The 23021-nt window shown below is 38.6% G+C and overlaps 2 protein-coding genes and 1 long non-coding RNA gene across 7 annotated transcripts; 1 reads left to right on the top strand and 2 right to left on the bottom strand.

The window, feature by feature from the left end:
• Positions 1–304: 304 nt before the first annotated feature.
• LOC130180306 (uncharacterized) lies at positions 305–1436 on the top strand. The gene is made up of 4 exons (XR_008829387.1): positions 305–522; positions 679–708; positions 833–877; positions 1108–1436. It is a non-coding gene; the product is annotated as an uncharacterized LOC130180306 (long non-coding RNA).
• Positions 1437–2982: 1546 nt separating this feature from the next.
• On the bottom strand, positions 2983–8141 carry LOC130180207 (cytosolic 5'-nucleotidase 1A-like). 5 transcript variants are annotated; one of them, XM_056393633.1, is made up of 7 exons: positions 7809–7982; positions 7680–7719; positions 7304–7414; positions 6866–6983; positions 6022–6150; positions 5669–5853; positions 2983–4298 (listed from the first exon to the last, which is right to left on the bottom strand). In XM_056393633.1, the coding sequence occupies exons 3-7, from the start codon at positions 7382–7384 to the stop codon at positions 3999–4001; spliced, it is 813 nt and encodes a 270-aa protein (XP_056249608.1). In that variant the 5' UTR covers positions 7385–7414; positions 7680–7719; positions 7809–7982; the 3' UTR covers positions 2983–3998. The 5 variants fall into 5 exon arrangements, with proteins under 5 accessions (XP_056249608.1, XP_056249603.1, XP_056249604.1 ...); XM_056393628.1 differs by lacking the exon at positions 7680–7719 and having other exon boundaries at positions 7852–8141; XM_056393629.1 differs by lacking the exon at positions 7680–7719 and having other exon boundaries at positions 7304–7411; positions 7852–8141.
• Positions 8142–13723: 5582 nt separating this feature from the next.
• On the bottom strand, positions 13724–21760 carry LOC130179714 (cytosolic 5'-nucleotidase 1A-like). Its single transcript, XM_056392699.1, has 6 exons — positions 21239–21760; positions 19881–20048; positions 19451–19580; positions 16236–16358; positions 15856–16040; positions 13724–15231 (listed from the first exon to the last, which is right to left on the bottom strand). Exons 1-6 carry the CDS (start codon positions 21380–21382, stop codon positions 14860–14862), a joined length of 1122 nt encoding a protein of 373 aa, XP_056248674.1. The 5' UTR covers positions 21383–21760; the 3' UTR covers positions 13724–14859.
• Between the last annotated feature and the right edge of the window lie 1261 nt (positions 21761–23021).

The raw sequence follows: 23021 nt of genomic DNA, 5'->3' as shown, positions 1-23021 counted from the left end.
TACCAGCTGATTGATAACATATTCTTACAGGTGTAACACACATAGTAATACATGGCACACAGCAAACGTCCCCCAACCACAGATGTTATGATCATGTGGTCAGCTTGGCCTCTATGAGATTACATTTACAGTAAACACAACTGGCAGCATTTGATTAAAGTTAAGGGAAAGATCAAGGTCTGGTTTAATATAGAAAAAATCTGCATTGACTTGAGACACAATGTGTTTATTAACATTTAACCAATATCATGGTCTTTCTCTCACCTGAACCAAAGTGCTTTGTTGCTTGAACCTAAACAAAGATGGGGCTGTAATGTTCCGATCATAACAATGATTTAGCATCTCAGGAATGCTAATTACTTGAACTTATTTGGGTGAGATGGAAACACGTGCTCTCTAACTCCCTCCTCTGTTGATTTGATCAAAGTTTCGTTTCTCAATAAATAACAGCTGAGCCTGCTATATAAGGCTGCTGCTGCTGCTGCTGCACACACCACACCGTCTACGTGAAAATGGGACTCTGTGAGTATAACTGTTCCTTTGACAATATTGATTTATTTCTTTGATAGTTAACACTTGCTTTCCATAATTGTCTGATTGTCATTACAGGAAACATCTTTGATAAAGCCACTGAGCTGTAGTTTCAATGTTCATTCTTGTTTTTATCTTGTGTTTCAGTGACCTACATGGCCGTTGCTGCTGGAGCAGGTAAGACAGAACCTTTATGAATCACCTGTTCACTTTTTCACATCAAAAAGACATTAAACATGCTAACATTTCAGATCAGCTAATGTATTAAACAATCTTTCTCTGTCTTCTTGTCTGTGTCCAGGCGGCGCAGTGATCGCTGCTCCTATTGTTCTGGGAGCCGTCGCAGGTAAACACCGTAACCATTGCTGGAATGATAATCAAAGGGGCATTATGTACCCTCAAACTTTCATCCACTTCTTCCTGAAGTGCAACAAAAACTACACAAGATCCTTTGTAATCTGATCAAACTTGAACCTATAAGAAACAATAATGTCACATTATGTAACAGTGAGGATGGGACAAAAAATCCATTGATGATCTGCTGGACAGTCTTTAACGTGTGTTGTCTCACTACAGGTATGGCTGGTCTGTCAACAACTGCCAGTGCAGCTGTGGCTGGTGCTGGAGCATCAGTAGCAGGACTTCTGGCTGCACTCATCTGAGACCAAGCTGAAAGTCATGAAGGAATTAAATCTTAGGAAGAATATATTTATTTTTGCCAAATAGAAACAAATTACGTTAATGAAGTAGACAACTTCCTGAAGAGAACTTGTGTGCATTTGAATTGTGAGGGGGACTGAGATAATATTTTGTTTTTTGTTTCTACAAAACACATTTACATTGTCAAGTAATACAACTTTCAAATAAGGAAAGAATTATTAATAAATAAAATGCATTTGAAAGGGTTAACTGGTTCATTGTCTTTTTATCTGACCTTACAGAAAAAGTAAGGAGGGTTTAACCCTCAGGTATATCATAATACTATAATGACTTACCTACTGTAATTTTAGACTTTGTATACAATTAATATTTAATAGAACCACCATGGCCTGCAGTGACAAAACATTATTTTCTTCAGTGACTTGGTAAAGATTAAAGTCTGTCCTGGTGCAAGTTTGAAGGAGCAGTCAGATCAGAACTAAACTGGTTTAGCAATACTTAAGTATTTCTGTCTTTCCTTCCTGTTATCATCAGTAAAGGTGTTAAAAGTTTTCATTTTGGATTAGCTGTTCTATTTCTACTCTTGTCATATTTGCTATACCAAATGCAACTAGATGATGCAGTTTCTGAAGAAATTGCAGAGGCATTGCTGGATTCTGGAATAGCTGACACTAAACTGCGTTGCTGGCTTCTAAAAGATATTAGTTGTTTTTTTTTAACTACATATTATGTATCCTCACAATCAACACCTTTTATTTTGATTTACATTATGAAAATCTTTTAAACTGGAATCTCAATTAGAGAGAAACAGCAACGTGTGTGTGTCTGTGTGTGTGTGTGTGTGTGTGTGTGTGTGTGTGTGTGTGTGAAGTCACCTAGAAGCACCAATTGAAATTATGTCAAAAGTCTCCCGACTAAAACACAGAAATGTCAGTCGAGTGTTTGATAACTACAGGCATCAGAGAAATGTCTAATCAGTTAACCTGAATCAGCTGTTTGTGCCTAACTGCACTCAGAGGTTGCCATGGAGATTTTGTTTATTACCTTTCTGACTACAAAATGGAGGCCTCCCTGTAAAGATCAAAGATAGAATCAGATTTCACTTCAGGGGGGTCGGTAACTGAGCATAAGACGTAATGTTCTTCCCTGTTTTTTCACAGCTTTTCTGAATGACTCTAGCTTGTTGATAGACGTCTCCCCTGACCAATCAGAGCACACTAGGGGGGTGAGCAAGGCCAATAGCCTGAGTTTATGACACAGACAAAGGTCAGGTCTATCTTGAATGGTTCACAAAGGTTTCTTAGGCATCAAAATGCTTCAGTATGTTTTCTATTATTTCATATTGGACTTAAAGCACATTTCTCCCAGTTTTCCTTTTGGAGAGGTTTATGGGCACCAGTGAAAAAATGAACTATAAAGGCTTACTAAACTAAACTATTAGAGGCCTTGAAGCTGAGGACTTTTTGACAAATTTTTAAAGTACTGTGGAGCTTTTCATTGTTCTTGTGTTAAGTACATCCTGTTCATAGTTATGTAAAATGACTTTTTTACAGGTGACCGAAAAATACTAAAATAAATACCATGTATGAGCTTATGTAGTTTAGGTTTGGTTGTAGTCACATGCAAAACAAGAATATAGATAGAAATAATAGAATATGTTACCTTTCAAATTAGATCTTCATAAATGCATTTTGGCCTTACATTTCTTCTGTTGTAAGCTTATTACATTTACATCTGCAAATTGATGCAAATTAGGTTTAAAACAGGCAGGGACACTCATGTGTGCACAGCCGTAGCAGAAAGCCTTTATTGTTATTGTACAGAATACAATGAAATTAGGAGCACTACTCTAGTCCTAGTATTAGTATTAGTTTTAGCATTATTATTAGCATTAAAAAAGACACTGGGAAACAAAACAGTAGCAGCAAACAAACAACCACAACCAACAACTCAGTAGACATTGCAATGGAGAGACAGTCATCATATTGTAACTAAGGGGTCATTCAATGCTTGTTCGAGTTAAGTATGTTTATGGCAATGGGAAAGAAACTGTTTTTGAGTTTGGTGGATTGTGCTTTGATGGTGTCCAGGATGTGAGGAGTCCTTTACAATGCATATGCTGGAATCTATGTGCTGGAAAAGCTACAGGTAGCCATATCACACAGGGTGAGCCAGATGGGTTTGTACAGGCACTTATGGTCTCCAGAGTATTAGTCCTGCTCTCTCTGCTTCATTCATTTTCTCCTTCATTCAACAGGTAATGCAGACAAAGCAGGTAAGGGGAAATGGCGAGGGGGTTAAATCAGCAGGCAGAGGTCAGCAACAGGAAAGCAAAAAAATCAGGACAAAAGGGAGCAGGCAAAACGCAGGTTCAGAAAAACACAGGAGACAAATGAGGAAATGGGGAACAGGTGAGCAGGTGTGTGTGGGAGTCAGGTGACTGGTAAAGTGGCTGCCCTGCAGAGCAGGATCTGAAACAACAGGACAGTCAGTGGAATGGGTAGGGCTGGCAGAGGATGACTGAAAGCCTCTGAATGAAGTGTGACAGATGAATTCTGCTGTTTCCCATGTTGCCTTAAATTTGCTATATTAAAACTACCTCAGGCACAGACAGTACATAGTAACACCACCTACATGCTAGATCCACAAATGAAAAGTTTATGCAGAAAGCAGTAGCCAGAAAAAACACCAAATTAAAAAACCCAAGAGGTAAAGTAATACAATTTAATGATTGTGTCTCAAAAAAAAAAGTTTTTATTGTTAAAATGGTCATTAGCTGTACCCTGTGACCCTATGGCTTAGATACTCTACTGGTATTTCACATGACCTGCCACCACTCCCTCCTTCATTGCGCCCTGAACATGACGTATCTGGTCATCAAAAAAGATGTGGGGGCGGATCATGTTAAGCACAGGGCCTTTGGGAGCCCCTCCCAAAAAGTAAGCCTCATTAATCTCCAGACCCCATGTCTTCAGAGTGTTTAGGGCTCTATATCCTGCATTGCCTGCATCACGAACTGTCACCAGGTAGGTACGAACGGGGCAATTTTTTTCTTCAAATTTCTTCTGCAGCCTTCCTAAAGCCTCCAGGAAGTCCTTAAATGGTCCCTGTGTGGAAGAAGAGAGAATAAAGGAGAGTGAAAAAGGACTCTATGCAGTCAATATTTGGCAGTACATGTAGGCTTTAAACTGTGTTCAACCAAAGTTCAAGACCAACTTTCCCCCTCCACTGTAATACAGTATATCCAGTTTGTAGTCTATCTATATTAACGTAGGCAGGCGGATTTGAAGGTGTCTGATTTCGAATCTGCGAAACTGCGCTGACTGTTACTGACCAAATCAGTAGCGTTTAGCAGTGGAGCTCCTCAAAGCACCGTTGTTAGCTCAGCCATTATGTACAGTGTGTCTGATCTTCAATGTGCTTTGCAGTTTTCATCTAGATCTACTCTCACTGAGACTTAAAGACCCCTGACAGGGAAGTAAATAAACAAACAAACACTTCATTATGCAACCATTATAGATGATGATAAAAAATAAAATAATTAAAAGCTCAAAAAGGATTCCTGTCCACTTAACAGCCACTCTGTGTTCATGGTTGCTCACCATGTGTAGGTTTAATTAATATTAGTAATCCAACAAGTCCTTTCTGTATAATCTGTAACCTGACACTTCTCACTTTCACTCCGCCAATACTGCATGCCATCACCATTTGCTCAATTAACTGACGCAGCTCCCTCCACAACCCCGATCTCCTCTTTGGCAATCCAAGTTGCCTCAGAGCTTGGAACAAGATAAAAGCAGCCACTACAAACAGATCTCAGTGTGCAGCCCATACAGCCCTTTCTGGCCAAACATTCATTTATTTATTTTAGAAGTGCAATAGAGAAGTGGACAATTTTAACTTGGATGAAAACAAAACAAAACAAAAGTAAATAAATAAGAAAACTGAGACATAATGATAATTCAAATTTCTAGTATTCTAAAACTTTGTATTCTAACGGACCAGCACATGTTAATAATTCAAAGTGGCTGTTGTTTTTGCTTCTTTTTTCCCACTCAAGTTTGTTCTAACACAAAAAGTCCTATTAACAGTATCGCAAGACATTTGACTATAATTATGATCACACTGCTGTATTGACAATGTAGAAATGAAGAGAGCAACGGGTGAATAGGACAGTAGGTTAAAGCTATGCAATAACACCAGTTTATTGTTTATCTGAACATTAAATTCATATGCAAATATATATATTGTGCCAGCAGCTTGAATGCCTGAACCCACCCAATGATTTTTTCTTAGAGAAAGAAAGGTGCTGTAGGTATAGGTCATTTTAATCATAAGTGCAGTTGTTGTTGTTGTTGTTGTTGTTTTGTTAATGTACTTATGTTATATGATGATTTTTGCTGTAACACTTTCATTTTTGCAATAACACAAAGATAATAATCATAGTGGAAAAAAGTGAAAATCAGTATCCACATACTTTGGGCATTGGCACGTTGACCTTTTCTCTCTCATTTTGCAAGAACCCTTTCAGTCCACGTTCCTTGAAAGCACGCTCAGACTCGTCAGAGAAGAGGACAGCGTCACCATCGAAGACAACACGCAGCGGGGTCTCCGGCACTTCTGTGATGTTTTCAGGGGTTTGCATGACAGCAGCTGCAATGCCTGGTGCAGGGACATTAATTCACATGAATAGACAGGGTCATGTACAACTACACTATACAGAATGAATTTAATTGTTCAAGGTATCAGTGCTGAAGGTGTAGAACATGTTAAATAAAAATCCATAACAGGCAGGGTCTCTCATTTGTTTACCACTCTATTCACACTTACCCGCTTTTATCGCATCTGGAACTTTCAACCCAGGTGGAGCAGACAGGTAAAGATGGATATTGTTTCGCTGTAATTCACCTATGAGATCCTCTTCCCTCACTAACAAGAGAGTAATTATGTCCTCCAGATCTGCAAACAAGAAAGAATGAGAAGCCCAATGAACAATCATTTGCCCAAATAATGTTCTGTTTCATCAGCAGAAACACTGTTTTCACGCATCAAGGATATTTTTCTCTGTGTAATCTTACCACTGGAATGTATTCAAGGACATTGTTTAAACGGTGCATCCAATATGTCTGGGCGTTTAAATGGTGTTCAAGTGACACTGAAAGCAGAGTGTCCAGAATCTCTTTATGTACGTTGCAACAACGTATTGAACCTCGTTCTATAGGAGGCAGCTAGGAAAGTGAGACTCAGACACGATGAATTGAACACATTGAAAAGTGTTTGTTTTTTTGCTGCTCCTTCAACATCCTTTGCCCAATCTTTATGTAGTTACTGTATAGATCTTTGATTTGCAAAGACATTCAACCATAACAGCCGAAACTGGCGGCAAAGGTGCCAAACAACAAATCAAGTCATGTCGCAGCAGTAGTAGTTGTAGTGTGTAGTTGGATTTTGTCATGTGTAGAATAACTTCCTGGGGGTGATATACCCCTAGGTGGCATTGTCGTCAAACAAATATACCCCACTCATCCCTGTCACACATACATAACAGTTCAAATAAGTAAGTCAAATTACTTATTTAAATGATCATTTAAATAAATGGGTTGCTTATCAATATGTACCTGAATACATGATAAAGATGCTGATAAAAAATTGTTTTGGTGTATCAATTACTCACTGTTGTCTTTGATGATTCTTTTTTTCAAGTCTGGTTTGTCAGGGATGAGCACGACCTTAAAGAGCTCCTCACTCTCAGGGTAACGCATCTTAATTTTAGCATTCGCTGCCTTCAGAGCCTGAACACAGCAAAATTCATGAAATTACAAAACACAACTGACTGAATAACTGCATTGAAAAGGAAAGGGTGTGTGTGTGTGTGTGTGTGTGTGTGTGTGTGTGTGTGTGTGTGTGTGTGTGTGTGTGTGTGTGTGTGTGTGTATGTGTGTGTGTGTGTGTTAAACTGTATATTCTCAATTCTCAGAACACAATCAATAAGACTTCTTACAAAATTACTACTTGCTATTGATCTATGCATTTGTGTGTGTAGTTACTTGTGTAACTACACGTGTGCTCGCTTATTCCTGTGTATGTTCCTCAGTTATTTTCCATGTCAGACCTTGACAAAGGAGAAGGCAGGCCCAGGGATCATTGATCTGCTGCTCTGCTTCTCCTTCTTGAAGAGGATTTCTGATGACATCACAATGGTGATCGGAGTCTCTGGATCCTGCTGGAGCATCAGAAGAAACAAATGTTTGACATCTTTTGACTTATTCCAAACAATGTTTGTGTTTTTGATTTAATTGGGTTATTCTTCATGTATATTTTGACAAATCATTTAATTATTCTGATCATAAATTGTGAAAATGAAACTTTGTGGCAAATTATTCAAAAGTATGGTAAGTGTTACCCTTTTGCTCTCTATACAGTATATATTATATTTTTTGCTCTCATTAGGTGACTGACAGAGATGAAACTTTTTTTTTATGCCTTACCTTGCTCCTTATCTGGTGTTGTTATAGATCAATCTTAAGCCTGTAAAATCACCTTTTATTACTGCAATAAGTTTTTTATTATTTTATTATCTCAATCGGTTGAACGTACAGCACCTCCTTTGCAGTCACCTTACACACAGCCTAACGTTACTTCCTGAGTGTCACTTTTTACCTTCCTGCTACCTCCTGCTTCCACTTCGGCTCTACTCTCCTCCTGCTCACTGTGCTCCTCGGCTTCTCTGCCGCACTCCTGCATCTCCTCCTGCTGCTCTGTCTTCACCGCACCTCTCTTCTTCCGTGTTTGATGTTGCTGTCTGTCCATTTTGGACGTCTCCCTCCTTCGTCCACCGGTGTGCCGCTCAGACTGATACTGAAAGGACAGAGAGGGAGGCGTGGGGCCAGCACAGGAGGAGGTGTGAATGGGTCAGTCTTGTGCCATACGTAAAAATGAACCAATGAGCCGCTGGGTTGTTTTTTGTTTTGTTTTTTAATAAATATTAAAAATTCTAATCATATTGGCCCCAAAAATCATCATATCAGCTAAAATCATCATATAAGATAACTACATTAACAACTGCACCTACACTGTAAAAAAAGCTGGGGCGCCAGAAAAATACTGTAAAATACTGTAAAATAACTATCTCATAAAAATACAGTAATTTTCCATAGTTAAAATACAGTTTATAGCTTTAATTTTACATGAGATTTTCCATATTTTTTTGGCTTTTTAATATTTAATAAAGAATATTTACCCGTGTAAAAACAATGAAATGAGCTATAAATAAGGTCTAACATTGTTATAATACAAATAATAAGGCTTAAAATTGCAGAAAGGTATTGTTATTAGTTGGTTTTTATTAGATAATTTTACATTAAAAACTTGCATATTAATTCATATTTGATGTAATAAAATGATATACCACACATAAAAACATTTGATTTATCTTTCAAAAAATGTCAAAAATTGTTGAAAAACTCGGTAGGGGGTTTAAAATTGCAACAATGAACTGTTCATTTTTGTTTTTTACATGTAATTTTACATAGATTTCTTTTATATTTAACATACCTTTCATGTTAAAAAAAGTATTTTATTAAGTATCTTAGCCTGTTTTGGTAAAAACCCGAAGACTTTTGGTTATATAACACTATCTTACACTACTAAAAACATCAATGAAAAATACATACAAGGCAAAAGTTGGATGTAATACTTTAATGACCAAAAAGATTGTGAACATTAAAGAAGTTTTTTTTTTGCTCAGTATGATACTTACAGATCATCTTGATGGTTAAGATTACTGATATTGAACAGGCGGTTTGGGTTATACAATGTGAGTTGCATAACCCAGGTATACCCTGGCTTACTACTGCAGTCCATAGGTCCAAGGTTTTGAAAAGGCCATTGCCATAAAAGTGTCCTTTATTAGTCAAGATGTTTCCAAGGTGCTGCCTCCTCCTGTCCTGTCCAGTCGCTGTTGATGCAAGGGAGCAGCAAATGTTACTGTATGTGGACATCAAGGGTTTCAACAGGTTGGATGGACTGAGTTGAAGCAATGGACCTAACACCAGCATCAGTGAGAGAGCAGAGATGACAATTAATATTTGATCAAAAATCATTTCATTGAAACTAAAGTTGTGATTAGAAATATTATTTTAAATTTATATCACAATATTTTTTATTTTTACCATAATGATATACAGTATTTCACAGCACCAAAATACTTCAAATAAAAACCAGTAGTGTCGGCTTAGGACTGGGAAATATATGGATATTGTAGTGTTGTCTTTTGTCTCTGTCTGCATTACAGTGAAGTGATATCATTTTCTGAACTTACCAGACTATTTTTTTTATTTTCCTTTACACACTTAGTCATTACTGATGATTATTTATCAAAAATCTCATTGTGTAAATATTTTATGAAAGCACCAATGTCATCCCCACAATATAACCTAACAAGTAATCAGATGAACAGGTAGCCAAATAAAATCTAGCTCTAGAATAAACTCCCAGTGCCTATGCAACAAAACATAATGTACAAAATTTTAGAGAATTTAATTACTATGTTGCTCATTATATCATTCCATCCATTCATCCGTTATTAATCAAAATGTTCATTTTTTGGGCTCAACCCACGCGATCCGCCGGGTCCACCGGGTTAGATGCGGATCCACGCATCTAACTAGTGTAAATGTTAACCCCCTTTTTACACAGCCTGTTCAAGGCAGGAGTACTGTGCTTTGCAGTGGGTCTCCTGATTGCTCTTTTATACTCTCTCCTCTCTCTATCTTTCTCAGTCATATTACTGGCCGGAATTAATGTAATACTGGTCGATCAAGTTTGAACCTATAGTTCCATTGTACAGCAATGAGTTTTGCAGCTGAAATTGTTGTGTAACCTGATGTATGAACCAGTGATGATGACGCATTAAGTTCATTAACAAGCCAATCCCCTGACACTTGTATCTGTTCTTGTAACGACAGATCCTCAAGATGAGAGATGTACCAATGCCATCTTTACCCCCATAGACTGAATATGTGGAAAATAATGAACTCCTACGTTTTAACCCAAGGAAGGTCATAACGGTTATAACATTCATCCAATACAATGAAAAATTCAGGCAAAAAATAATTGAGAAACCATCCTTTTAAGGCAAGCTTGAACAGGCTCTGTGGTGTGATCAACTTTACATGGTACAGCAGCACAATGAAGAAAAACATAACTGAACAAAACGAGAATGTGAATCAAATGGGAGAATATATAATGAAACAAATTACTGGGGAATACTATAATAATGACGCATATAGGTAATGATTAATTCATAAGTGTCAAATACTGAACACTGTCTTCATGAATCGTTGCTGAATTAGCTGCTGACAGACATGAAACTCATTATGACATGTTAATTTCTAATTACTAAAACATTAGACTTTTTGTTCCCCTCAAGTGAAGTGACACATTGTATTTCCTCATTACCTCATGATTATCTGACCATTACTAACCCTTCTTGTGCCTCCCTGCAGTGCATCATACTAAGATCTTAATAAGTAATTCCTCTTTACCTCATGGTTACCATAACTTAGCCTTTCTGTATCCAAGTAAAGGAAGGCATCGTCCTACAAAACTAAGAAGTGGCTATTAAGGAATTCATGATTAGTAGCTAAACTACAGATCAGAGACATCGGGAATTTTCAAATCATCTTTTAATCTTAATCTTAATCTTTTAATACTCACATGACAGTTGTACAAAATACATAAGGGCAGACTTTATTGAATGGGGATGAGCATTACAAAGGATGATAGGCCACTTACCATGGGGACACTACAGAGGCTTCTATTAATTTGTGAAAACCACAAGTCAATCACTGTATTGACTAATGTTTTATACACCATAGTGAGTGGTATGCTGCATAAAGCAGAGTGAGAGAAAGGGAAAACTGTTATTTTAATGTACTATGAATACCAACTCAAAGTACACACTGGGAATATAATGTACATAGGAGTACCAGGATAACCAGCATTAGAACATAGTTTACATAAGCCGCAGAGAACCAGAAAACCTTGTAACAGTACAGTAATATTGAGTAAGTTTTATTGTTTTAAAGGCATCTGGCCAATGGACAACAGTTGAACATTGACCTTTTGGTTAACATCGGCATATTTACAGTGTATGTATGTTTGACAATGGGAGTGAGGAGCTCTGTCTGAAATGAGACTCAACTGAGCTCAGGGAAAGTGTTTTCATGTGATGTATAACCATGCATGGGCTGGTTTACGGCATGTTTTCAGTTCTTTCCTCACAAAGGTATGAGGACAGCAATATGTGTCAACGACGGCAAGAATCATTTCTGACAAACTGAAACTCAGAGCAACAACGACATGAATACATACGTGTCCTTTGATCCACCTTGTGAGAGTATAGAGGCATCTTGTGTTGGGAATCAACGTGTTCTGTTCTGGACCACACCCATCTTCAAACTCCATCACCTGTCAAGTTTCATTTCCTTCTTTGTTAGCCAAAGCAGGAGACTACATCATGTAGGTAGCATGAGGGCTTATTTTAGCTGAAGTGAAAAACCATGGCCCCCAGAGCAACAGGTGCCAAGTCGACTGCATCTCCTGGTGATTGTTCCTGGATACAGGGGTAGCTTTGAGTCTTAGAAAGGACTTGCTCATATTGCTGGATTGATGTCTTTGCCCAGTCATGTCAAAAACAGAAAAGTAAATCCAGAGGAGATATACATTTTAAGTTCGACAGGTACAGGACTAAGACATGAGTTACCATGTATAGAAAATAAGACTGTGACTTCATGTGTTAGAGGAGCTGGTTATTGTAAAGCAAGGAGGTTACTGCCTGAACAATAATACACAAAATAGTCCAGTGCAAATTTAATAATTACACTTGGTTACATCTACCTCTCAATGTTTGTTCTTGCTTGTTGCTTGTTCTTCAACAACAATCTGCTTCACTTGTACACAGAAGTAGTGCAGCAATTATGTTGCCTAAATAAATATATATATAGAGACAGACAGGCAACATTAATGATAAAAAAATTCACTAATCACCCTCCATGAACTCAAATGACTACTTATTGTTATGTTGATTTCTTTTCCATCCACAATAAAACTCACATCTTTTGGCACTTTGGGGACGATTAGTAGTAATTAGATTTCCTGATATGATGGTTATCCATAACTGGTAAACATGTTGTAAGTAAAGAGAATATATACACATACAATAACCATCAGCCACATCTATTGTATATATAATTAATACCACCTAATGAAAAAGCTGTTAGGTAAATATTCAGTTTACCTAATGACTGAAAGAATGCCACCAGACTTGTTACAAAGCTCAAGTCATCTGTTACAAGTTTGCTCAGTGTTCCCAGAGTCAAAACCAAACCAGAGGGAGTAGTCTCTGGTTTTATGCTTCCTGAATACCTGAGGTCAACTGTCATCTGCTCATTTTAATCAGGGCTTAAAACACTGCATCTTAACACTAAAATAAATATATAACTTCTGTTTAATCTTTAACTTTTTATTTGATTGTTTTTGCTTTTGATGTGTTTTTATTGTCTTTTAAATTAAACTTTAATGTCTTATTGATGGCTTGTTTTTTAATGTTTTTCTATGCCTCTTTAAAGCCCTTTAATTACCTTGTGTCTGAATGGTGCTAATATAAATAAACCTGCCTTGTAGATGATTAAAAATTATTTGCCATCCTTTAATCTATTTTGGAAAAAACTCCTCACCAACTGAAATTTGGGGATGCTTCCTCCACCCATTGATATTAACAGCACACATTTGCTAATCAATACGAAGGAACAGTATTGTCAAAGAAATAATTATTCTCACAAAGTCCGCCCATGTCAGCTTTGGGAATGAGGAGCTGTGTCTGAGATGAGACCCGACTTAGCGCAAGAAAATGTTTTCTATCTAATAAAGATGCTGGGCAGGTTTACTGAAGTATGCGTCGAATATAATACTTTCAATGTTTTCATTAGAAAGGTATGAGGATACAAGAATCATTTCTGATGAACTGAAACTGAGAGCAACAATGACATCAATACAAACAACAACATTACTTTTATCAGCAAACATCCATCTAAGAAATATTTAAAATGGTTGGATCTTTGAATACTACATGTTCCAGGTGTAAGGAGTAATACGTTTACTGTAGTGTATTGAAACTGCTGTGTGACGGATTATGATGTTAATAAACTTGACTTGATGTTGAAGATGTTGTAATCAGCTGTTTGACAAATTTGCTTGAACGCATGTTGGTCTCTGTCTCCCCCTGATGTGAAGAGGTGGAATCATTTTGTCCACTATTACAATCAATATCCATCCTTTTTTAATTTCTTTTGAGAAAGTAGAGTTCACTTGCTCACTTTTATATAGTATTATTTTATTTTGTATATATAGTATTATTATTAAAGTGCTTGCTTTTCATTCTAATTCTTGATTTAGAGGAAAAAGTTGACACTCTCTTCAGCTCTGCGACCCGTAATATGATACGCAGTTTGTGTCTTTATGGGGGGAAAAGGCAGGAAACTGTGTTTTTTTAAATACATTTTTACTTCAATCTTGAAACGGAAAAACTTGATTACATAACAATCCACAGTTCTTAATCGGCCCAGATGTAACTAATTTTCACAAGTAGTCTCATTCAGTAGCAACTTGCTTTTCACTCATACAGAGAACAGAAGAGCAACAACACCAACAACAACAAACCTGGCAAAAAAAAAAAGACAAAAGAAGACAGAAAGGCAGGCTACGAGGAAGACACTGAACTTTGGGCACTTTAGGCAGAAGTAGCAGAAATTAAAATTGCACATGATGAATGACAATAAATGCTAAAGATGTTAAAAACTTTTTTCTTTCTTTCTTTATTGAACAAAAAGAAATATTAAATAAATAGAAAGTAAAATACTTCTCTTTTACCCATATTTTTAATTTTCATACTTAAGATACATTCATATACACTGATCAAACAACTATATGTACAATGTACATTTACCAACATGCAAGACTGACATCTGTAAAACAACAGTGAGAAAAAGGCACCAGTTTTAAAAAACACACAGACAAGCAGTAAAGTGATAAACATGTAGAAACGTGTCTTCAGTGCAGCTGTGAAGTACAGGTGATGTTTCCCCAGCAAAATAATCTAAATAAATAATGTTTAGAATTTGTATGATTAAACTTTTTGTGGGTAAACGTGGGTATAAATATATCAGTGCTGAACATAATACAGGATGCTGCTGGAGTGCGAGGTAAATATCTTACTGCAAATGGTAATTCTGAACACAGACAGCTCAGAGTTCCACCTTTTCATAAGGTAATCTTTATAAGGATTTGTAAGTTGTAACTATGGCTGATGTTTAACCTTTCTCTTTTTTAATAATGACGTTTTAAACATTGGTTAGCGATCCATTACTAAATGCAAACTGGCACCTCAAACATTATTCTAATTACAGCTTATAACTTATCGATAAAGCTTCAGTTAATAAAGTTCTTACTTACAATCACTTATAAAGGATTCCTCATTATAATTAGTGTAACTTTATGAACTATGCTTGCATTGCATTGATGACCACATTTTACGGTGGGTACAACATCCTGGAAGCCAAAATGAAACGTCCCCTTAGTCTCCTGTCCTTCTGCACCGTGACGTCCAGGCTACTCGGATGCTGAAGAAATCTCTTTGTCCATTATTCCTTTCTTGGTAACTCTCTGCGCTATCCCATAGGGCACATGGCACGCCACTGTCCCCATTTCCGCTGCCCCCTCCACATGAAACATCTGGTCATCAAAGAAAATATGCGGCCTGATCTTCTCCAGCATGGGCCCCTTGGGTGCCCCTGCAAGAAAGAGAGCCTCATCGATCTCCAGACCCCACGAGCGCAGAGTTTTTAAGGCTCTTGTACCAGAGCTGGCTGCACTGCGAGCCGTCACCAGGTAGGTCCGGATGGGACAGTCCATGCGCTGGCCTTTGCCATAAAACTTCTTCTGTAGTTTTCCTAAAGCTTCCAGGAAGCCCTTTAATGGCCCCTGCAGAAAGAGGCAAAGATGCATGACAGTGAGCCACAGTTTGGTCGTTTCTACATGTATTTGCTGTTTGTTACACATGAAAACCTAGAATCTAGACTGAAAGCCAAAGTACATAACAAACTGAGTTTACCAGTTCCTGATATCTGGAAATGAGGTGAAATCACAAAAAGAAGTCGGAGGGACAAGACACACGTGATCTAAACTGTCTGTTTTGAACACCCATTACAGTTTACAGACCAACTTCTCTGTTCATCTTTGACCTACTGTGTTTAATATGGTTGTATGTGCACACAGCTGTCATGGGGATTTTTGGGTTATTAATTATTATATACTTATTAGGGACTCAGATGTTTTCAATTTCAGTTTTACCTCCAAATGAAGATGTTTTGATAAACTCTCCTGTTTTCATTCTGTTTAACCCTCTGACACCTTGTTTCTCACCCTGTTGGACTTGTCCAGATGTCAACATGTTTCCACCTCACAGTCACGACTTTTGTTTTTACAATTTTAATGCCACAAGTGAGGGTCAAGAGTAAGATAAACATTTTAAACCAGAACTATCCTTTAATTGAATGAACCAAATGCGGTGTGATAATGATAATTGTCTCTATGTGTATACTGTACATGGTCCAGAGGCTTGTTCTCGTAGGCTTTCTCATGCTCAAAGAACTTGTCCAGTCCATGGGCCTTGTAAATGCGCTCAGACTCATCAGAGAAGAGGACGGCATCGCCATCAAAGGCGACACGCAGCTGAGTCTCCGACACTTCTGTTATCTTCTCTGGGGTGAACATGGTGGCTGCTGCTATACCTGGTGTACACACAGTATTTCACACACACACAGACACACATTTTGTACTGTGTATTGAGTTTGAATCTTATATGTTGAAGCTATTTATGAAAATTAGGAGCACAACATCATCACTTGGCAGAGTCAAGAACTAACTGTTGCCTTCTAGTATTAGAGCTTCTCAGTATCATGTAGCTTCTCTCTCTTTGTACTGACCTTCCTCCAAAGCTTCTCGGACCTTGCCTGGGTCAGCAGACAGGTAAAGGTTAGTGTGGTAGGCCTTCAAGTAGCCTATGGGACTGTTTCCTCCAGTCATACAGAAGCGCTCGATGAACAGCTCTGCAGAGAGAAGGAATCAAAAGCTCAGTGAACATTTATTGTCCATAAACTGAATATATGCAAGAGTCAGCTGATAATCACACACAATACTGTTGGTGAAAACGTTTATGTGAATAACTGATGTTTCTGCATGAATGGCAAGGAAAGTTATAGAAAAGTTAAAGAATAATAACAAAAGTTTAAATTTGTGCTATTTCAGCAAATGACAACAATAACAAAGGACCAGGGATAACTGAGGGCATAACTACCTATTCTGCATCACATACTGAGTTGGTGGTGTGTGGGTCTAGGAGATAGAGCAGGGAGGAGGAAGAGCGAACCTTGGCATGGAAGGAGAGAGCCTGAGATCTTGTCTCGGGCTGTGCAGATTTTTCCACTTGGCTCGACTACATGAGTGAAAGCAGGGTGAGGGACTGCCAAACCCCTGCGAGGAAACAGGGCCACAGATCCCCAACTCCCACCACTTATCCCTGGGGGACATAACATGGTGTGTGGACCATCAGAAAGATCCCACCATAACCACTCGCAGTCCCTGTTCATCCAGAGGGATGAGAGCGACCCCTTAAACTGAGTGGAAGTCTGTCAACACGCGCGGATTCACCAAGGAAATAAACAAAATAGCTTTTATAGACAGGACAAAAGGTTCTTAGATTACAGCCAGTTCCTTTCTTGTCCTCCTTCTCTGACTGTGTCTTTCTATTTCTTCCTCCCAATGAGTCAACAGAGGATTCTGTGATATCTTGAGTAGACTTCATGTCCACACTTGCGTGTCTGTGTGACCTGGGGAGGGACACTGGGTCATAAAGTGTGGGAATCAAGAGGACCAGCTGTGGAAAGCAGCTACAGAATCTACAGAGTGACAGCACATCACTAGAGTCCAGCCCACCCTCAGTCTGTTGGTGTGTGTGTGTCAGTACATGGACCTGTGGTAGGTCCTGTGCTATTTCAGGAGATCATCTAGTCAAAGCCCAAGTGTTTTAATATAAGAGGTTATAATGGAGGTAGAGACTGAAATTTACCCACAATAACTGCAAACTGTCCACGTATGCAGAATTTACATTGTTCTATCTACACATACTGTATGCTTACATCTATTTCAATTTAAAGCATTGTTAGTGGTCTGAAAAGCCATGGAGAGGGGGACAATACTAAAAACCATTGCCTGTAGTGATAGCTTGAAATCAGCTGTATCAGTAAATGATAACTTAGTGCCTTTAAAGGATGAAGCTGTGACATTTTATATTTTTCTTATTGCCAACAAATCCCATGAAAAGACCAAAACCTAAAATGTGTTAGTCCCAGCTCCAAACGTAAAAGATCTAAATGCTGTCATGAATATATACTTAATAATTCCCTCAAACAGCTGGGCAGTGTAGTTTTTAGCAAACGTTACTCAAATCAATAAAATTGTGCATTTGTTGGGGACTATTCTCAGTGGCGGATAAACATTTGATTCTGTAGTGAGTATTTATATTAACAGGATGATCTATGTGGTTCTGACGTACAATAAACTACAGATTATCTTTGGAAAACATTTTCTGACAAGTCATACTTTTACTACTGTAAATTGGTATGTGTTGTAATTATTAGCTTATTTAAAAAATCAATAAAGCATTTATGGATGTGGTAAATGTTCTATGACATTCTTTTGGGGAATGGACCTTTATCAAGTTTGATTTGACCTAACAACAGAACTGTCATGTGATAACAGATTAATGGGGTCAGATTATAACTCTCTAATTGGAGAAATTATTAATTAAGGCTCAATAGTTCCTGTCTTCATAATAAGCCATCAGGTCTTCAGTTATGAATGTGGATAAGGACAATAATGGTTCCTCCACTGAAATAATCCACGAAGGGCATAATTTGATGTTTTGGAAAATACGCTTTTTGCTTTCATGCCAAGGTTTCCATGAGAAGATTAATGCCACTCTCATAACTGTATAGTAAATATAATGCAAGGTCCAGTACCTGGTTAGATTAGTTTAGCATAAAGCCATTCTTTATGCTAAACTAATCTAACCAGCAGGGGGAAACAGCTAGTCTGGCTCTGTAAGGTAACTCCACCTACCAGCATGTAAAACTACATAAAACCTAAACACTGTGTAAAATGTGTCTTTTTTCACTTCAATCTTTGACTTGTTTATGCAGCCATCCTGTTTCTCCCTGCCCCCTGTCTTTGTGCTAAGCTAACTGTATGCTAGCTTCATATGTACTGTACAAACATGAGCGTGGCATCAGTTTTCTTACCTAACAGTTGGAAAGAAGGTGAATATTTTCCAAAATGTTCAACTATTGCCTTAACTCTGTTGTTTTGTGTACGTCTCATGAAAAAAAAAAAGAAGCTGTCTCCAAAATGTCAACTTCATTAAAAAAGGAAAATTTATTCTTTAGATTGTGTGAGAAATTAAAAATCACCAAATTTAGTAACACATTAATGGACAGATGGACAGCTGTGACATGTTCATAAGTTGTTAATAAATGCATTTTGGCTCAAATATTTTGCAACCATTTTCCAGAGGGTTAGTGTTCAAACTGTCCATGAGCCACATGTGTAGGGTTGGAAAATGTCCAACTTTGGCACCCCCAAGTGGTATTATCAAAAAACACACTGCAGCTAATGGGAGACAAACAAACACTGGACTACTCCAAAGTTCACCAGGATTGTCTCATTTTTTCAAGCAAAAGGTTGTGCCACCAAATCAACAAGTCCTCCAACCTAAACAACCATATAAGCCGTTTGTACCTACCGTCTGATACGAGACATGACCTGAAATAAACCCTGTGTGACAGCAAGCAAGGAGGTTTAAGGTTATGACATGGTTTCGGTTAGCGTACACAACAATGACTATTGGTTTGAAACGGGAAACAAACTGGTCCCAGTGTCAGAGTCATATGTTTTGTCAACTCATCCATCCATCACAAGCACCTCCTAATGCTTACTTTTATACTTTTGTACTATATTCTACATGTTGTGACTTTAAAGAAGAAGCTAAAAAGATAAAGCAAGTGATGCTGGAGGATGTACACCAGACAAAAGGATATTTCCCTGCACAGAAAGTTTTTATCATTCATGTGTATCAGTTACTCACGGTGATGATTGATGGTATTGATGAGTCTTAGGCCAACATATGCGTGGTTGTTGGTCATGAGCACAACATCAAAGAGCTCCTCGCTCTCGGGGTACAGCTCCCTCAGTCGAGTGTTCACAGCTTCCAGAGCCTGGGAACACATCCAGACAGATTTGAGTTATATATACATATATGTATATGTATATATATATGTATAAAAAAAAAAAGATTATACCGTATCACTGCAGTGGGGATTGAAGTATGTGTGTGTGTGTGTTTGAGTGGGTTGGTGTTTTTAGGCTTATTATTCATCTGTCGCCTCCAGAGACACGACCCAGCACATAACACTGACACCAAGGAATCTCTCTGCATCTAGTTTGATATAGTATGTATATGTGTGCTGGTGTGTGCCTGTGTGTTTATCCCCCTCGTTGTCCTCATAGTCTCTGACCTTGACGAAGGAGAAGGCAGGTCCGGGGCTGAAAGGCTCTGTTTCATGCTCCACCTGATACTTGATGTAATCCTCCATTCCTTCCTGTTGGTAGATCTGTTGCTCCTTCTCCATGTTGAAGAGGACTCGGGACGACACAGCGATGGTGATGGCATTCTCCGGCTTGGGCTGAAGGATGAGAGGATAAAAACATTTCATTTCAATGTAGCTTTGCCTTGCTCCTTCACAAACACAGAGGATTGTATTATTAGAATATGAATAAGGGGAGATGACGTTGTTTTGAAGGTTCAGCTTCAGAGTTGTAACTTTGCTGCCTGCAGGGACACAGTTCATTAAACATGATCTGGGTTGTGGCATAAGAATGTTGAAAAACTTTATTGTCCATGCCTAACTTACTAACAACAGTGGGTAAACCGAGTGAGCTGATGTGTCAGAATAGAAGTGACAGTGTGATATGAAATATTTTCCTCTGCGAGACTCTGATAGTGCAGGCCCACATACAGGGCTGACATCTGTTAACTCTTTGGAGGCTGGGACAGCACAGTATTGAGTTTTTAATTAGTCATGAGTGGGCTAAACTTTTTATTCAGAATATTACTGTATTACTGTAATTTTATCAAGATTTAAAAACACAATAACGTAAGATATTTCAACCTGAAACCTGGTCAGACTATGTGCATGGGATGAAAAATGATTCCCATTTCTTAGAAACAGACTTAAACAACTGATTTATGACATATTTGTCCAAGACTTACAACTACGATATTTCCCTGCATCTTGCAAGAGTCTGAAGTCGTAGTTGCTGTATCCGTCGTTGAATTTTGATGCATCCTCTCCAGGTCGGAAAATCCAAATGAGGCCAGAGAGAACTGTCCACCTGATCTGAAATAAGACTCCTCTATCTGTTGCTCAGGTTACAGCTGACACAATAACACCTCACTGAGCCTCTGTACCCTGTTTCACCCAATTACATTTCTCTCTTCAACTTTCTTTTCAGTTAACTGGGGGCTTCAAATGATGCAGCTCCCACTAGTGGACCTGGAAATGACTCTCTTGCTGTTTTATTTTTATTTTTTACCAGGGCCAGACACTGATAAAGTTTTGAGGTCAGTGTGTCTGTCTTCTCTCACCTGTCACCCATCATGTGACATCAGTCCTGGCCACTGGCAACCTCAATAGTGAAGACAACTGTATCTTGGCAGGATTTAATTAGCAAGTAAGAGCAACATAATTCAGCTCTAACATAATGACAACAAGATTATATACTGTGACACTTTGCTGTCAACAACTCTGACACTCTACACAGAAACTCTACCTATAAATGGATGTTGTATGTGGAAGGCTGTAGAGATACTCACTGGTTTAGGTTTACTGGTAGAGGGCTTAAAAACCGTCCTAGCATCTTCCCCGGGGGCTCGACTGGTGCTGCTGCTGCTGCTGCTGCTAATTCTGGTCAAGTCCTGTCCACTGACGGTCAGAGTTTGACCGGTGTTTAGACTCATCTTACCTCCTCAGCTCACCTCTCTCTCTCTCTGTCTCTCAGGACTAGAGTTGCACTGTGTCCCCTGGTGGCTCTCTTTTCTCCTCTATCTCTCTCTTTGACAGGACTTCCCAACAAAGTCCTTACTCACTCTTGCGCATTCACAGTTTGAATTCAATGATGATGCACTCAGGAGATGAGATCAATTTGAGCGCAACTGCGGAAGCACTCAGCTGAATGCTGAGATGTCGCAGAATGAATAAGAGATTCAGGAAAATGTTAAATTCAAGCTGTTTCTCTTATGTCTGCCATCACTTGCATTACACTCCTTGCTCAGCTCCTCTGTGCTTGCCTCTCTGTGTGATCCTCTCCCTCACACACACTATTGACTTGAAGCCATTTTGCATCCTCCCCCTTTTTAACCCTTTCAGTGTCTAATATGCTGGAGCCGCAGCAGGGCGTGCTATTTAATGTAAGTGACAACCGGTTGTTGCAACCTATTGGACAGAACAGACCGATGTGTCAAAGCACTGCTGTGTCATGATGCTTGAAATTGAATCATGCTTCAGGGCTCCCAATAGAGAGGTGGAGTGTGTTATCTTTGAACATAGAAGAAAGGCTGATTTATTATACAGTGCAGTAACAGATCATTTAAAGTGAAGAGGTTATTATTATTTTTCTTTTAGATGTTATTTATACAAAAGCAGGATTTTATCCCATGTGTTCTGAACTAGTTATCATACATTTCATATTCCTGCTCAGCAGTGTGGGAAATGGAGTCCATCCTGGGTCATTTGCTTCCCCCTGTGCATGTAATGATAATTTCTTCAAGCCCCCTCCTCATGTAAACCCCTGCAGGATCGTTTCATGGATTGAAATATGAAGCAGCAGTCCCAGTTGCCTGGCAACAGCCAGTGAGTCAGACTGGCTGGGACTCCCATATCTAGAATCTGATTGGCTGTGGGCACACCAGACTGCATATATAGCCCTCCAAATATGGCATCAATCAGAGAAACAGACAGGTGATGCAGGGAACAAAGATGAAAGCAAAAGTATCTTGCTTTGAAGAGCATAAATGCATCATTAATAATATTAGCTATGCTTTTATCACCACAAACAGGGAATTTACGAGCTACAGAGGGTTTCTGGGAAGACGTGAGCAGACATCATTGCAGGGAATCAAGGAACACAAGGATGACGGAGACACATCCTAACAGGAAACATGCTGGACACAACTGCATCCCTTACGGCCATCATCTTTATTTATCTGTCTGCATTACAAAGGTGGCAAAGACCGACTGATGATGTCAGACACCAGCAGGGGTCATTTAAACCTGCTTATCCGATACTTCCAGAGGCAGCACACATGAAACCAAAGGCACAAAGTACCATTTGTAATTGTGCCAATCTAATCGACTAATAATAATAATAATGTGTCTGGCTATGACCACACGCTCTCCTCCAGGTTCTCCAGAGACCAGACGCAAAGAGCTTTTTTTGATGAAGCTGAAGGTTTGTGTGTCTTTTATCATCTGGAACCTTAGGAGCTGTAAATGGTGCAATCTGTTTTTTCAAGTATTTATATTGTGTTTAGACATCATTCAAAATTAAACTTGCACTCTCCATAGTGTGCCGCAACAATGAAGTAGGTATAGGAGCAA

Source organism: Seriola aureovittata, chromosome 13, assembly GCF_021018895.1.
Source record: "Seriola aureovittata isolate HTS-2021-v1 ecotype China chromosome 13, ASM2101889v1, whole genome shotgun sequence".
Taxonomy (NCBI): Eukaryota; Metazoa; Chordata; class Actinopteri; order Carangiformes; family Carangidae; genus Seriola; species Seriola aureovittata.
The sequence above is the reverse complement of the archived record's forward strand: the minus strand, read 5'-3'. Positions and strand labels throughout refer to the sequence as shown.